This window comes from Lepisma saccharinum, chromosome 1 (genome assembly GCF_977018435.1).
Source record: "Lepisma saccharinum chromosome 1, izLepSacc3.1, whole genome shotgun sequence".
Classification (NCBI taxonomy): Eukaryota; Metazoa; Arthropoda; class Insecta; order Zygentoma; family Lepismatidae; genus Lepisma; species Lepisma saccharinum.
Genome location: NC_139229.1, coordinates 212,738,648 through 212,756,700, shown reverse-complemented (window position 1 = coordinate 212,756,700; position 18,053 = coordinate 212,738,648). Strand labels below are relative to the sequence as shown.

At 38.1% G+C, this 18,053-nt stretch overlaps 1 protein-coding gene across 1 annotated transcript in view; it reads left to right on the top strand.

The window, feature by feature from the left end:
- The window catches only part of Cds (CDP-diacylglycerol synthase), an 83,544-nt gene that overhangs the window by 50,084 nt on the left and 15,407 nt on the right, over window positions 1-18,053 (top strand). The window contains exons 4-7 of the mRNA XM_083123906.1: window positions 4,172-4,374; window positions 8,399-8,555; window positions 15,946-16,098; window positions 17,780-17,911. Of these exons, the coding sequence (XP_082980032.1) occupies window positions 4,172-4,374; window positions 8,399-8,555; window positions 15,946-16,098; window positions 17,780-17,911 (645 nt within the window). The remainder of the gene's footprint in view (window positions 1-4,171; window positions 4,375-8,398; window positions 8,556-15,945; window positions 16,099-17,779; window positions 17,912-18,053) is intronic.

The window sequence follows — 18,053 nt, the reverse complement described above, 5'->3', positions numbered from 1 at the left end:
CGCTTTCTTATTTACAGGAATTATAATTTTAAAATTGTTGTAACCAAAGAAAGAAAGGACAGAAATACGAAGGTAAAATGTTTACATAATACAAAGAAAACATACGTTAATATTAAATTAACGGATAGGGCATAGTGTCATAGTGTATTATAATAAATATATAATGCGCTTATGCACTTAATGCATTTTTATTTATAATTTGGAGAGTTTTTCCGAACCGTACTTTCCCCATTGAATTACACATGCTCGCAACAAGAAGAAAAAAAAACAAAACAAAAAGCGTAGTGTAAAAATTAGAATTTTTGTTATCGACCCACAGCAGCTAGGAGCGACCCAAATTACGTCAAGTTTAGTGCTCTTTGTTCATAAACATACTATATTTAGCCCGTCTGAGCTACCCTGCCGTTGCGCTTTAATATATTAATTCTTAGATTGAGGAGAATGTGATTTTCGGTAACTTATGAATTGCTACATAATCGTAAAGGTTTGCTAAATACATTTTTGCTATCGATTTACACGAGAAATTTTTATCTTCGTTGAAAATTACGTTTTAATAGCCATCTTATCGCGCTCCAATGTAAAGCTTAGGGCAACCAGATGACGAACGAAGTTATTTATTGACACAACAGGGGTGGCGCCTCTAGCGGAAAAGTTTGGCAATGAACAGACCCTTTCCACATTAACTCCAATGATTTTCGTGTTACACCATGGAGACTATTCCAGACCCACGTCTGGAAGGAGCGTCGAAAAGATCACAATTTGGAATAGATTGAAATTTGTCATTACAGCTTTTTATACATACAACCGTTTTCACTCGAATTCGACGCACCCATAATTTTTTTATAAAAGAGGTTCAACAGCTGAAAAAGCATTTTAAATGTTTTTTTATGGGTAAGAAAATGGAGCGAAATAATTTTATTGGTCTTTTTTCTTTTAAAAAAATAAGTCTAAAGATGGATCTGACTCCCACAATCACACTTCTTTGCACCGTACTCAATATCGCTTGCCACATTGCACAGTGGTTCGGATCCCACTTTAAACTGTAGGTCCAGTCCCGATTAACCTATATGTGCATAAAGTGGACTTTTAAACAACAGTTCAAACAATTCACTATCGCTCGAGGAAAATAACAATGTCTGTTTCTCAATGTGGAAAAATGCAAATAGTTGCCCTGGTTCTTGAACATATGCATGGACGTCCGCAGGATTTTTTCCAGGGAGGGGCAAGGAAGGTATTTTTTTCCAGGGGGGGGGGGGCAAACAAGTCACGTTTTCCCCCAAAGAGAGAGTTGTTCCCTAAAAAAAACATTCCTTAAATTTGAATTTATGGTGTTCATGCAATAATTATCACATATTATTGTGGCTAAAATGAAATTTTATGTGTGAAATACATAATTTCCCCCCTTGACCCGCCCCCTTCCGGACGCCCATGAACATATGTAAGCAATATCTTTAATAATATATTATTATTTCTAAGGATGAAAGCAATTAAAAATTCCCTTTATTGGATTAGATGCACGCGTCTTTTTTGTTTCTTATGCACTGTTAGAAAATTAGTCAACTTTGGTTGAGTTCAGACTGAAAACAAACGTCAACTTTTTCCGAGAACAGAATCAATTTTTCCCACCAAGCTAACTCGACACTGAAAGTGTGAACGTGAAATTTTCATTTGTATTCTACAGTCCAATAGTAGTTTTTTTTTCATTCTGCTCGAATAACCTTGCCATTTGTTTCGTGAATGATTGACGACTACATTGCATGCACCTTTTTTTCTTTTGCATAAATTTGCTGGCTAGTTGTCATACTTGGATTCTTTCGTTAAAAGAATGGGAGACCATCATGTCCTGCTCCCAAACAAGCGACTGGCGTGCATACGGGTGAGATGTTGGACCTACAGTCCCTCCGAAATTTTGGGAAATCATCATTTTCCAATGAAAGAAGTAAAGTACTTGGCAAAAATCAAAGTGATACATGCAAACTCCACTTTAAATTTTTCCCGATTACTATTTTGTCTTTGAACAAAAAACGAAGGTTAAATATGGTCATTAAAAAATATTTTATTTGCTTTATTTTACTTTGCTTTTTGCTCCACTTTTGGCTAATTTGCGAAGGTGGGGATGAGTCATGGCATGAAGAAATTGATGAATGGACACTCACAAACATCCATGCCCAGGCTGGGATTCGAACCCAGGACCCCTGGCGTCATAGCATGATGTGATAACCACTCCGCCACAGGGGCTGGCCATTAAAAAATATTTATAGTGTATTCCCGCACCTTTACAATTCCAGCCCATCTCCAAAAAAAACCTGTGTGCGCTAGTGGATCCAAAATAATAAAATATGTTCTAAATTTTTTTGAAAACAACTTGGAATCGGGGACGGTTTTTGCCTGGTGTCGGTAACTATGACCGGGGGAGGCAAGGCAGACTCTCCCCTCTTAGTCGATCAGTTAAAAAAATTCTCTTTTATTTCCCAGACATACATTATTGTAAGGTATTTAGGAATATGCTAAATACAATATCACCAGCACAAAATATTTCTACCTCACCCTTTCTACCTCCTGCCCTCTACTCACATTTTTTTTACATCATCTCTGCCTGAGCTAACCAAAAATTGTAGATAAAAGGAATATTTTTCTCAGTTCTTATTTTAAAATTTGTAACTTGTTCAGTGATTGTAGTAAAAGTCATTTCCCAGGCTTGTATCGTCATTAGCATGAACATGTATTATACAATATACATAAACTGCACTTACACAGTCCTGTTCATGTCCCATTGATGGTGCAGTGGTAGTGTCGTCGCCTTGTAATCATGGGAGTCCTGTGTTCGATACCTGGTAGAGGCACATAGTGGTTCGGATCCCACTTTAAACTGTAGGTCCAGTCCTAATTAGTCTTTCTGTGCATAAAGTGGACTTAAAACACCAACTCAAAGAGTCCTGTTCACGCTAAAACGATAAAGAGACTACTGTTTCTGGCATATAATTAGATATAATTGCTGTTAACAATGCAATAACAAGATTTATTATTTTTGTTATATTGTTAATGACTTTTATCATTTATTCTTTCTTCAACATCAGGCCCGTAGCCAGGCAGGAACCAGGGGGGCTGAGCTCCTCCTGGAACTGCCATCAGCCCCCCCTTGCACTGCCGTCAGCCCCCTTGACATTAGGTAAAACTATGTTGTATAATTTTTTTGGAGTGAAGAGTGAAAATGTAGACAGCACATATTATTTTGCTCACAACTCTGGTGAAGGATAAATTCGCATAGCATGAACAGCAGCTATTATATTATTTATCTGTACCTTTGCTGCCACTGTTGACGTCATCATGCAAATTCCCTCCGAATCTGCGTAAAAGGTCAACAGATCCCAAGTTTTGGGAACGAAGGGGTGTTTCATTGCTTTGGACAGGGGTGGAATGTACTGTAGGCACTATGATTGAATATTGTATTTTTTTTAATTTTTTTTTGTGATTATAAGTAGTATGGATTGTGTAGTAAGGGATGATTTCAATAGAAGTTAATTAACAGTTGAAGCAAAGTTTTTGTATATTTCTAAATTTCATGTAACTTTATGACCCCCTCCCCCCACACACACACATAATTTACCTTCATTTAACACTGTTGAACTTTTCAAAAATGGACTTTGTTTACAAAGCCCCCCCTGATAACCTGTGAACCCCCTGGAGATCAATTCTAGCTACGGGCCTGAACATATTGAGGAAAAACTAGGTTAGCGTCATTTCTAATAAAGTAGAGAATTTGTTTTCTTTTGTATTTTTTTGGTGCTGCCTCTTCCCTCCTCCATAGATTGTCAGTATCCATTACGATTTGGCACACATAGATGTACTGAATAGAAATTTACACAGGTAAAACAGCGAAAGTGAAAAAAAATCATTATAATCACTATAATGAACATAGAAATCTCTAGCTACAGCTCTGTGGCAAATTAGAATTTTAACGGTTCTTTGCACATAGGGTTTTGTTTTGGAGATGAGGTTCTTCGACCATTCCTCCTTTTTTGTACTTATATTCATACAAAAACAGGGAAAGTTTTTCAAATTCTTTGTTGTAGTAACACATTCCGTCCAGCACATTTTGTAAAATGATAAATTGGTGAATGTACACATATTATATTTAAAATTCTAAATCTGTCTCTCTCTATCATTTCAGGATTTTCTCCAGTTCCTAGTCACATACCACAGATTCATCTCATTTTCACTATACATAATGGGATTTGTGTGGTTTGTTTTATCGTTGGTGAAGAAGTATTACATGAAGCAATTTTCATTGTTTGCCTGGACACATGTGGCATTGCTTATTGTTGTGACTCAAAGTTACCTAATAATACTAAATGTTTTTCAAGGTCTCATATGGTAAGTATCATTGTCTTTATCATTGTGCATGTTAATTATACCCATAATAAAATTTACTTCATAATAACTAGACATCAGCTAGGAGCTACAACAATTGAAAAGTAAAGGATCTTTGCATCAAATCCATTTTCTTTAACATTTTTCTTGTTTTTTGTCAATGTAGATCATAAATAGAGAGGGAGGGGAGAGCTCATTACTGTTCACTTACTTTTCTTTTTAAAGAATTACTCATCTACAACATTGAGCTGTCAGTAAATACAAAGCTTAATCTGGTACTATTCCAATTGGGACACTAGTGTGGAAAGCTCCAAAATTGTGAGAGTTTCACATAATACACTGACTCTACACCACCTAATGAAAACCTGCATGTCAGGAATTGCTCCCCAATTCACTTTCGCATCATGGGGTTTTGCAGGAATATTATTTCATTGCAGTCTCACACTGTGGCCGTGCGGTCTAAGGTGCAAGCTTTTGGCTCCAACTACAGGATGCATGCAGGGTTGAGTCTCCTGGGGGGAAGCATAGCAACTTTTTTCCTGAGATTTCGGCCTGTGTATGGGACCACCATCATGAGGAAATTGGGGAGCTACGAATGAGTAGTGTAACCCGTTCATAGAAAACCTACAATAACAACAGGGGAATCTGTCGTGCTGACTACACATCACTTTGAAACTGGTTGGGTGATTGCCCATCTCTGTTGGGAGTGAGGCCGGCAGTCTATAGGTAGACACTGGCCCTCATGAACTGTTATGCCATGAAATAGTTAGTTAGTTATTATTTAATTTCAAGGAAAAATGTTTCTACCAGAATTATAGACAGAAATAAAAGCTAAATTACTAAGTGTTGTGTATCAGTGCATACTCTTAAGCCCTATAAATATCTTTAATTCAGGTACTCAACCTTTTTACACGAAGCTGTTTTAAGTAATTTTCTTTCTATTAATTTTGGTAGCCACTGCCACCATTCTCGTTGCAATTCGTTTTTTCGTTTTACCAACGAATTCCAACAAGGATGGTGGTAGTGGCTACCGAAATGAATAGAAAGAAAATTACTTAAAACAGCTTCATGGAAAACGTGAGTACCTGAATTATCCATTACCACACCGCGTCTCTCATTCCCATAGTATGAAATATCTTTATTTAGGCAGCCATTTTGTTTTCTCCCACAGGATGATAAAACCACAACTCTACACTTGAATCATGCCTATTAAATTCCCATCAAGAAAACATAGAAGGAATAAAAACAATCTCTGCCTGCCCTTGTGCAGTGAATACAAAATAATTTCATGAGTTAATTATGTTTTGTGGCATTTTTTTTTTTTTTTTTTTTTTAAAGAGAGGAGCATTTCTTTATCTTCAAAACAAACCTAACATTCCTGTTACTTACAAAGCAAAAGTTATGATTATATTTTGTTTATCCTGCATACTAAAAATATGTGATTTAAAAAGGTTGGCAATTCTGTGGCTCAAAGCCTATAGGTCACAAAGCTCTGAACATTTGGAGGAGGTCAGGTTGAAAAGTGCATTGTGTCTACGTGATTGTGCATGGAATAATCTTTCGTATCTAACATATATTTTAAATGTTTTGTTAGTTCATAACTTTATGTGATTAAATTTTGCATGTATTGACAACTCATTGCTATAGATGCGTGATAGACTCCACAGTTGCCTAATTTCCTCTGTCTTGAAAGAGAAAAGTGGCCACTTCATTTTTCACATACAAATAGTATTTTCTACAATCTCAAGGAATGCATATGCCAACTTTCATGGAAACCAAAAATGGTCCATCTTTGCCTCTATGATTTTTGCTTGGAATGACCCCTTAGCCACCTTCATGGCCAGTCACACTGAGTGGTAGACACCTTCTTTCCACAGAAGGTTCTGAGGTTTAGTCCTGATCTAGACATGGGTGTTCCTTTGTGACAGTCCCTTCATCAGTTCACTAATCATCATTCATCTTCATTTTGATTAGCTAAAAGTGACAGAAAAGGAATACTAAAAGTAGAATCTGTAAATGTTAATGTATGTATTATATGTATTTTGTGCAATGGTTAATTTTTTTGGGGGTGGAGGAAGTGTTTGAAAATTCAGAATTATGAGTTTATATAATGTTGGCTGGTCCTGCTGGAAACCTGTGCCTGTAAGCCTTCCAGCACTGACTCTTAAGTTTCCGTCATTTCTCCATACTAACTCTTCATCTTTAGTGGACAGATGGAAAAAAGGTCTTCCATCGGCTGTAAACCTGATGAGAGAGGGTTTTCCCCAGCACTTGAAGTGGAAAATGTTAGCAAAGGGGGATGTTTAGTCTAGCCTTGGGGTTAGCTGGGGGGATGCTCCTATGGTTTAACATGGTGACAATGAGACATGTGGGGGGATGCTTCGGGATGCTAGCCGGGGTTATACCATCTCCTTGCATCCTCCCTCACTTTGAGCTCTGGTTTTACCAGCACCATGTGGCAGCAATTTACGTGCCATTTCTTCAAACTACGCATGATTTAATTATCTGTCTTTTTTGTTCATTTGTATACATATGAAGGTAACATATACTCGAATTACAAAACAATATATCCATTGTTACCATTATTAACAAGCAGAGATTGAAAAAGTCTTGTTTCCCTCTTGAGTATTATGGGATAGATTTTTTTAAAATTTGGCTATAACTCCTGAATCACTGCTTTTCTTTGATATATTTTCACTTTTACATTTAATAATGAGAACAAATAAAAATAGGTGACAATTTGAGGTCCAATTTTCAAAATTTCCCGAAAATTGCAACTTTCAAAAAAATTGCACAATTTTTTATCACATGGGGAAGTGAACATTACATATCCTCAAAAAGTGGTATTTTAACCTCCTCCAAATTTGGTTCATCCAGTGTCCATAGAGTGTCATATATTAAATAATCAAATTATATTATAAAATATACAATATATTATATCGACTGTCCTTCATTCAAAATGGAAGCAAATTGAAGATTTTGATGTAAGTGAGGAGGAACAAAAATTAAGACATTAAGATAATACTTTCCTGTATAAAATTCACATATAAGTGCCATTACGTGTTTTATTGATATATTTATAAACTTCGTGGTTGCTAACGAAAGGTGATGAGAAATGGAGAAGAAATAAGTCGGTCTAATTCTGTGTTCTGGAGATTGCTGGATTCAGTGTCCTAAGAGATGAGGATCTTTGTTATCCGTTCTTTTTGTATGTTATCGATATTATTCCAGTCAAGTATATTCAAATCCCAAACTGATTGTTTATGTTCATTGTTAAAACAAAAACTCTCTTCCCGGAAGAGTTTGGTGGGGGGAATTCCCCCCGTCTCCCCTGGGATTTTGCACCCTGGATACAGTGCTCCACATTTGAAAGGTGCCATCTGCTAAAGGTTAACTCTCAGTTTGATTGTCATTGTGATGACCATATAAAATTTCAGTACCACTTTATAGTAAGTGTGTGTGGGATGTATTTTTATTTGTAATCCTGAAGTTCAGGATGGGAAAAAGTTTGCTATTTCCTAAGTCAGGAAATTTTCAGCACATGAAATGTTTGAAATTTCCCAACACTTAAGGGACTGTTTTTTTTCACATTTCTGGAATAAAAAATAATAATTTTCCAGAAGTTTTAGATGGTTACAATGCAGAAAACATAAAATTAACCACTTTTAAATGTGATCATTTGGAATTTCCTGAAAGTTCGGGATCCCAAAAAGTTGGGAAATCATTTCCCAAAGTTGGAATCGGGATGAGAATTTTTTTCCCTGATCCCAGTACTGACTTTTCAGGATCCCGCACACCCATACTTTACAGTAATCTTTAGTTTTGTTTATTTATTTTACTGGAAAGAACTATGCTGTTTCTGATCCACTAATGGAGAATTTTATCTGTAATTAAAGAAGTGGGTTTGCACTTTCAGTGCTATATGAAACAAAAGTAAATCTGGCAGTAATTGTTTTATGTTGTCATAAACTATATGTTTTCTTTTAGCTAAAGAACATTGGTTCATTTTTTTTCATTATAATTTCAGGTTCATTGTACCAGTGTCGATGATAGTCTGCAATGATGTCATGGCATATATTTTTGGATTTTTCTTTGGACGAACACCACTTATTCAGCTGTCTCCTAAGAAAACTTGGGAAGGTTTCATTGGTGGTGGCATCGCCACTGTTATTTTTGGTTTAGTGGTAAGAAATACATGCACTTTATTATTGCTGCAGGAACTAAGGGGTACACTGTATTCTCCCAAATTTTTAGAGAGAGGGTACAGTATCCCCTAAATACTTTGATCCAGATTGTATCCCTCATGCTCCGTCAGATATTTTGACGAAAGCAATAGGCTTCTGTTGAAAGAATCTTACTTTAGTGCATACACACCACTAAGGAAACTCAAATAGTTTAAGTATTCAGTGTTCAGAATTGAACAACTAAGTACACACACCCAATAAATTTTAGTATACGTATATGAAATTTTTTATGTCATTCCCATATGACAAAAAATCTTTATGCTAGTCCACTTCTTGGACAAAATTAAATGTGATTTTAGTTTACACATTACAAGTCGACTGATGCACAACAAATATGGTAAACAGATACTTCTTAAAAGAAAACTAAAACAATAAATTATTAACAGCTGCAGTTCACTTTTCATGTCTTTAGGTCAATATTTCAATTTACCAGTTTCAAGTGCCATAACAGACATGACTGATTGAATAATTGTGTGATTTTTATACTATAAGCAGAATTCAATATACTGAAGGCACATCTTCTAGAAAGATTGCATTAAGTATGTCTCTAGATTTATTTTAAAAAAAAAAAAGACACTGTCCAGTTTTCTGGAGACAGAACTGACAGAAAGCATCACCCCTACCAAGGTATACCGTATTCAATATTCAGATGCTAATTTCTCCAGTTTTCTTGTCTTTCAATCACTTTTCCATACAATATTATCAATAGGGGTTCGGACAACTATATGTAATCTCCATATGAAGATTTTCCTGAAATGGTATGGGGATGTTTTTAGATTTTAAAATAAATATTTGTCTTGCTTGCAAATATTACAAAATTCTGATTTCTCTATCAAATTTTCAATTTCATTAAATTTCAAATGAACACATAACAAGGTCTCCAGTTTTCTGATCGAAAATTGTATTGCCTTTTTAAATCTCTTGAAAATGTTAAAAAGTGAGGAATAAATACATGTTGTCGTTATTATTTTTTTTTATCTTCTAAAGTTTGTAATTTAGTTTTTAAAAGGTGGGGCAAGGGGTGTACTATGAGGAACATTTGTATGTTGTTCAAACCTAGAAAATTGACTCATTTTATACACCCCATGCAAGTGTGTGTGTGTGTGTGTGTGTGTGTTGGGTGGGGGGGGGTGTACTTACTGCACATCATTTTCAAATATCATATATACAGGGTGATTCTAAAGGTATAGTACAAACGAAAACCACAGATACCTCCCATGAAATAGAGACGAAAGTTCCCCTTCCACTTTGCCGAGAGATGCCTCCGTGAGGAGCTAGACAACGCCGAAAACGTGTGAAAATGAACTTCACACCTCTGTACAGCCAGTACCAGTGAAGATAGAAAGGCGGAACAAACGAAGTCAAAAGGAACACCAAAGTCGCCCATCCGAAAAACACTAGGCGGCAGCTGCGCAACGCATGCGCATGGGGTTCCACAAAGGAAATAGGAGTGTCCCGCAAGACAAGTGAAGGGAAAGGGTAGCGATCGACAACGGTAGGGAGAAAAGAAGCTATGAAGCATGAAGTAACAATTGCACAGCGGGAAACAAACACCATGACTGAAGCAGTGCAGGATTGCAGAACCACGGGAGGACGACGTAGGATGTAAAAACACACCGAGAATGCAAGCAAAGTGGTCCGTGACACTCGACAGGCAACAGACGCGTACATGGTTCGGGGCAGAAATGGCGGCGCTGGTGGTGCAGCGCAAGGGGAGTCCCCAAAACACAGTGGGGAGACACCGCAGCAAGAACAAAGCACGGTGCAACAAAAGAGAAAGAGGACTGGATGGGGAATGGTACCTGCCAAGGAGACAACAAATGCGGGACGAGGGATTCCCCGTAGCAGCACCGAGGGGATGTCACACAGAGGTCGTACACCAGCAGGACAAACACAGCAACTACGGGCACAGGAGGTTTTTGCTAATGAAAGGTGCACGTACAGATAGGACCACATACTCCGTACTGACGTTGTAACAAACGTCGTGATGGGGCCCAATCAGCCTCTTAGAAATGAAGCCGGAGGCACATCGCTGGGTGGGAGCGGGCGAAAGGCTGCTGGAGTGTCATACCACTCCGTACGGTGGACGACACTAATGAACGAGGTCGGAATATTTCCATCCCGATCACCAGGTCCACCGTTCCCGAACAACTCGAGTCCCTCCTCGGCCGCAGCCTTCCGCTCCGAAACCAAGCATGGCCTCACACCACCGCAGCCGCACACTGCCGCGTGGGTGTGAGACCGGGCCGAGCAAGGCTGGACAGATAAACTGCGTGGGACAATCGTGTAATGAAGCTACGTGGGGTATGCACGTCTGTTCTACTGCTGGGTTACCCCACATTGGTGTACACAAACACCACACGATCGTACGTAGTGCTCCCCGCCGGCTCGAGCAAGAAGGACGAAGTACGTGTTGTGGGTGATGGGGCAAGAATGAAGGATGCTACATGTGTTCCACGATGACAAGGCCCCAGAGTACATGGCCCCACCTGACGGCAGTGGTCAGGTAGTGAAGAGCACAGGCATGGGTGGCTCAGGAACGTCAGCTGATTGTACCACAGCGCCGTGCGGACGTGTGGGCTGATTGGAAGTGCAGCGTCAGGGAGCGTGTCAGTGAAAGAGCCGGTGCGGTGGTGGTGTGCTTGACGTACAACGATTGAGTACGTTGTTTCGAAGCCGTTGTGACCAGCGTGTGTGTGTGTGTGTGCCACCTGTGCACTGCAGTACAGTATTCCATAATTGGCACTATCCTCACCGTACCATGGAACGCTACACATTTGTAGAACTGAGGGACATGCATTTTGTCTACGGCCTTGCAGATGGCAATGGCCGAGCAGCTGCACGCCTTTATCGCGGACGGTATCCGGAGAGGCGACAACCCGACAGCAGGTTGTTTTCGAACGTGCGCCGTACCCTTGGTGAATCGGGTGTGTTACGTGCAGGTCATCATGTCTGTCAACAAGACATGTGCACACCGCGGCGGTCGAGGATTACGTACTTGCTCGCGTGGACGACACACCGTCCACTAGCACCCGTAGCATTGCACGTGCAGTGGGAGTATCACAGTCGACAGTGTGGCGTGTCCTTCATGATGATCTGCTGTATCCCTATCATCCACAGCGAGTCCACGCGTTGCAGGCTGGGGATTACCCACGACGTGTGGAATTCTGTCAACGACTGTTGCAGTTTTGTACCGACGATCCCCGTTTTTTGCGCCATGTGCTTTTCACGGACGAGGCAACATTCACCCGTGAGGGCATCTTCAATTGCCGAAACAGCCATGTGTGGGATTATGAAAATCCACATGCAGCAGTCAAGGTGCACAATCAGACACAGTTTTGCAGTGAATATCTGGGCAGCTATCATCGATGAACAGATTATCGGTCCATACCTGCTGCCACCACGTTTAAATGGCCGCCTCTATCGCATCTTTCTTGCATCAGTCCTTCCAGAGCTGCTAGAAGATGTACCCCTCAATGTGCGACATCGTATGTGGTTTCAATTGGATGGAGCGCCTGCACATTTTGATGGCACAGTGCGAACCCTTTTGCACCATACCTACCCACAGCGCTGGATCGGCAGAGAGGGCCCCGTCCCCTGGCCCGTCCGTTCGCCTGACCTCACACCAATGGATTTATTTTTGTGGGGCCATGTGAAAACACTCGTCTACGAGACCCCGGTGCCTGAAAGGAAACATTGGTAGCGCGGATACTTGCAGCATCGGCCGAGGTGTGTACCATGCCAGGGATTTTTGATAGGGTTCGCCAGAATTTCCTGCGACGCTGCAATGCCTGCATTGAAAGTGGTGGTCGTCAATTTGAGCAACTTTTGTAACAACGTCAGTCCGGGGTACGACTACGTACTACGTACTATTCCTATCTGTAAGTGCACCTTTGTGTGGCAATAAACCTCCTGTGCCCGTAGTTGCTGTGTTTGTCCTGCTGGCGCACGACCTCTGTGTGACATCCCCTCGGTGCTGCTACGGGGAATCCCTCGTCCCGCATTTGTTGTCTCCTTGACAGGTACCATTCCCCGTCCTGTCCTCTTTCTCTTTTGTTGCACCGTGCTTTGTTCTTGCTGCAGTGTCTCCCCACTGTGTTTGGGGACTCCCCACGTGCTGCATGTGTTTGTTTCCCGCTGTGCAATTGTTACTTCATGCTTCATTGCTTCTTTTGTCCCTAGCGTTGTCGATCGCTACCCTTTCCCTTCACTTGTCTTGCGGGACACTCCTATTTCCTTTGTGGAACCCCATGCGCATGCGTTGCGCAGCTGCCGCCTAGTGTTTTTCGGATGGGCGACTTTGGTGTTCCTTTTGACTTTGTTTGTTCCGCGTTTCTATCTTCACTGGTAGTGGCTGTACAGAGGTGTGAAGTTCATTTTCACACGTTTTCGGCGTTGTCTAGCTCCTCACGGAGGCATCTCTCGGCAAAGTGGAAGGGGAACTTTCGTCTCTATTTCATGGGAGGTATCTGTGGTTTTCGTTTGTACTATACCTTTAGAATCACCCTGTATGCACTATGATATTGTGTATATGGCATGGTTGTGTACATCAGAGTAGACAGCATTTTCAAAATCAGGAAATCAATAAGCAGGTTTTGTGAACAAATATTATCCTCATGCAAACATTAGTGAGAATATCTTGGTAAAACAACTTGATTTTGTATAACAACAAATTGGTTGCTCTCCAGTTTTCAATTTTACTTGTTATTGCTGTTCTTTATAATTTTTTGTTTTCAATGAATTTCTGCATTACTGAATGATCTTGTTAGAATTAACCGCACTGTTTAATTTCTGTGCAGTTTAAAGCTTCCTCATCCAAACTATTTCCTAGGCTAAATTTTGTTTGGGACAACACTTTTATTTTGTTTAATTTTAATTATTATTATTTACAACTTTTGAATCACCATGCAGAATAATTTTAAAATTAGGAATAGAAAGTTCCTCCTGGGCAAGGCTCATCACTTTTATGTAACCATCATCATCCTCATCATTGTGATTTTTCCCTGTATTAACAAGTTCAGTTGAAATATTCATCCAGGGATGCAAATATCTTTTTTATAATTATTTTCTTGTAGTTTACGGTTATTACAAGCATAAGAAAACAGTTTTTCTTTGTGACGTTTCAGGAGAACACACGCTCCTTTCATCAGACATTTATTTTCATTTTGACTAAAGATACAGTTATAACAATGGTTAGTAATTTTTAAACAAAAAGAATCCGTTATATAATGGACGTTGTCAATGTTACATTGTTGTAATATAGCAACTTAACTGTGAAAAAAAGCAGTCTGTTGTATTTTTATTTGAGATTTTTTAAATTATGAATCCCAAATATCATCAGGTAATTCAAATTCATCATTGTTTTCACACAGTCTCTTGATGTTTTCTGTTACATTAAATTTCAAAGATGGTGGCTTACTCCATTTGTGAAAAAGAAAACTCCATACTTGATCTATATTACCATTTTCATTATTTAATTTATTCCAGTGTTCTTCTGCAATGAACGAAGCTTCCCAGACATTCAACTCTGTGTTTCCCGTTAATCTTTTTAAAACCCTTCTCTTTTTAATCAAATGTTTCTCTTCGATGATATGAGTTGACAAACCTGTTCTTGGGTTTAGATTTATAATGTCCAAATCGTGTTCGTGCCATCTTATTGCCATTTTCCTTGCTGTTTGTCCCACATAATCCTTTGAACATGAACAACTTATATTATATATTCCTGTGGTTTCCGCATCTGGTAGAGAGTTTCTCATTTTGAATTCATTAAATGTACATTCCAAACTTCTTGGTGATTTAAAAACAATTTTGAAATCAAAACTTCTGAAAATTTTTGCAATTTTATGTGAGAATCCCTTGTGGAATGGAATGCACACAAATTTCTTTTCAACAGATTTTTCATCTTTGTCTGTATTTCTCTTTTCCTCTAGTTTTCTTGCTACTTGTTTTTTGATTTGGTTTATTCTGTAAGTGTGAAAGCCATTTTCTTTTGCTATATTAAAAAGCCTTTCTTCTTCATTTTTGATATCCTCATTATTAGAACATAGTCTTTGTGCTCTCAGGAAAAAAATTAAAAATATGTTATCCATTGTTATACGCGAATGTTCTGAATTGGCATGGATGTATTTTTCACCCGCTAATTTTTTTCTATGGACTGATGTTTGAATTGTTGAGTCAGTTGTCTTAATTTGCAGATCAAGGAAAGAAATTACATTGTTATTCATGGGTAAACTACAAGAAAATAATTCTATAATGCAAGCAATGCGTACATACAAGAAAAACTATTATCTTTTTTATGCTATTTATACTTATATTTCAACACTAAAAATCAGCACATTCCATTTCAAGGAGAAGTGGAGTATTTGTTTTGTTTTTTCAGGTGGGGGGGAGGTTGTTGTTTTGAATGAAGAATGAATTACAATCAAATATGTCAAAATGCTAAAGGAACTTCATACACCATAATTTGATTTTATTAGGAAAGGGTGGCGCAAAAGTCATCATCCTATTTGAACTGACCTTTATTTTGACATCTTGTTGTTTATATAAGTAGTGTTTTTTCAGTTAAATAGATGGTACCCACAAAATTTATTGTGTGCGAAAATGAAAAAGTATACCCTCAAGAACATGCAAAAATTGTGACAATATTTTTAAGGAATAATCTATCTGTAATCTTGACACAACAAGAATTTAGACAACATTTTCCCAATCGTCCATCACCTACACCTCAAACCATTCGATGTCTTGCTTCCTTTGGAGATATTTGAAGTCATAGGTTTATGTGAATAAGCCAGAGACATTACAGCAACTAAAGGACAATATTCAGCATGAAATTGAAAACATTTCCCCACAGATTATTTCCAACACCATGCAAAATGCAATAAAAAGCATCCAAATTTGCATCAATTCGAATATTGGTCATTTATTGGATGTTATCTTTAAAAATTGAGGTCATAAAACTTAAAAGTATCAATAAAAGTTTAACACTAAAAAACGTACTTTGTTTAATTTAAAACCCAAGCTAAGAAAATCAGGTGATGACTTTTGCGCCACCTTGTATATGAAATACAAGAGAGATGAAATGTACTGCATGGATTTTTTTCTTGTGAACAATTTGGATTATAAAAACTTAAATGTTAGATATTATTTAGATATCCATGGGCTGTAATAATGCAAAATTGATTTAGCTGATGTCAGTAGAGTTCATTCTGCAGTTTTTGTTTGTTTGTTATGTAAGTAATATGTTACCCATTGCCCTATTCTGTATTCATTTGTGCATAAAAAGTTAATTGATTTTTGAGCATTATCATAGCATGATTATTGTATTTTTCAGATTTCATACTTCATGTGTCAGTATCCATATTTTGTTTGCCCAATTGAATACAGTGAAAAGTTGGGTAGGATGTCGATGGACTGTGAACCATCAGCACTTTTCCGCCCAGAGAACTATACCCTACCAGAATCTCTCTATAATGTGTTGCATGTGGTAAGTAGTATATTAGTTATTGTTAATTATGGTAAGTTCATTCATTGCTTTTTATATCTGTCTTAATTCACCATGCATATATTACTGGCAAGTTATGAAATGTTCATAGCTGCTGTTAAATTAAGAAATGCATGACTATAAACATTTGAAGTTGATAAACTAGACATAAAATCAACATGGACTTTGATTTCACCACCAAAGTTTATGGTTTCAAGTCCCTCCCTGGGCAAGGGTGCCTATCACTCTTCTGTAATCATTAGGGCTGAGCATCAGTAAGTATCAGTTGATTTTTTTCTACTGATACCACAGATTTTCAACCATGAACGAGCACAGGAAAACATGGACTCTATAATCAGATGTTTACCATGTAATCCTCTCCTTGCATTGCCAGAATGTGTGACATTCTTCAACACGTCATCACCATGAAGGAAAAACCATACACAGCAATAACAGAAGTATTGTGTAAGTTGAAGCTCTTGACAATAAAGCAAGGGAGGGAGTTATACATATAGCAACAGAGGGCACTCTTGCCCAAGAAAGAGGGAAGGGAGAGGAAAAACAAATTACTGTGTACTTCATTTCTCCAATTTTCCAGGTTTTTCTCATGGCTGACCTGTAAATGTATGCATGTTTCCATGAACACATGCCATTTTATACTGTAGAGCCAGTAGTAATTAGTCTATCTGTACATGATGAAGGAGTTATAGAAGGTAAACTTCTAAAATTGTAAAAAATTACATGTAACTCAGATGAGTTTTGTGCTAGAAATACAGTGCCTTTTTCAGTCGAGTCATCTGAAATTAAGATCGCATCTGCCGGCAAACAGCAAACAGGATGCAAACAGTGGCAAGTCAGCGTACAGCTGTGGGTCTAAATGCCGGCAGATGAGATCTTACTTCCTGCCGAGCTAACTGTCCTTCAGGAACACCGTATTTGTGTTCCTGGTTTCACCTCATTCGAACATATTGATTTCAACTTACTTTGTTTTCTTCAAAAATAAAGCATCAACACGATACAAGCCTCATCTGAGATGTCTCATATAATGAATACAGTGGGCTTTTGAAATGAATAGGTTCCAACCAAGTGAAACAAACATGGATATATTAGTTTGCATGTAATGTAATGTCGGATAAATTTACCATTGTTATAGCACACAACCTACTTAATGGTAGAAATCAAGAGATCAATAAATGAGTCTGTTGATTTTCAGTATAGTGTGTAAGTTCTACATATTCAGCATGTTTTTCAATAAGTAATGGTAATTCTTTCCCAAGCCTTCATTAATTTTCCTTTTGTGTTACAGCACAAAATTGAGATAAATGTGAAATTACATCATGTGCTATTTACAAACACTCAGCGAAATTATCAGCAAATTTACTTTTGTAATGATAAGCCAATATTTGTAAATACAGTGGAATCTCGATTTTACATTTTCCTGCATTATACATTCGATTTTGTAAAATTTTATTTTATAATATATTTATGTTTCCAGGATTTTGCATTTTGCTGCATTTCAAGTTTTTTTCACCTTGGTCCCCTTAAAAAAATGTAAAATCGAGGTTTCAGTGCATTGAGGAAATTCTGTGCTGAATCCCGATCGTTACATATGAACTGTTATCACCACATGCTAATTGTTTGCTTTGAAGAATTTTAATTGCAATCCTTTCTCCTTACTTCATAGTTTGGTGTGAAGAGAACACTATCTCTGTACCCTTTTCTACTACACTCCCTGTCAATGTCTGTATTCAGCGGTGTTATTGGTCCATTTGGAGGATTTTTTGCAAGTGGCTTCAAGAGGGCATTCAAGATCAAGGTACATGTATAACCATAACCATTATTTATTTGGAATGTAGAGTTGTGGATTTCAAGGAAAGAAGAAAATATCATGCAATCCCAATACATTGAGATCATTCCATGTCAAATCAACCGGGGTCTGAACCTTGACAATTCAGAAA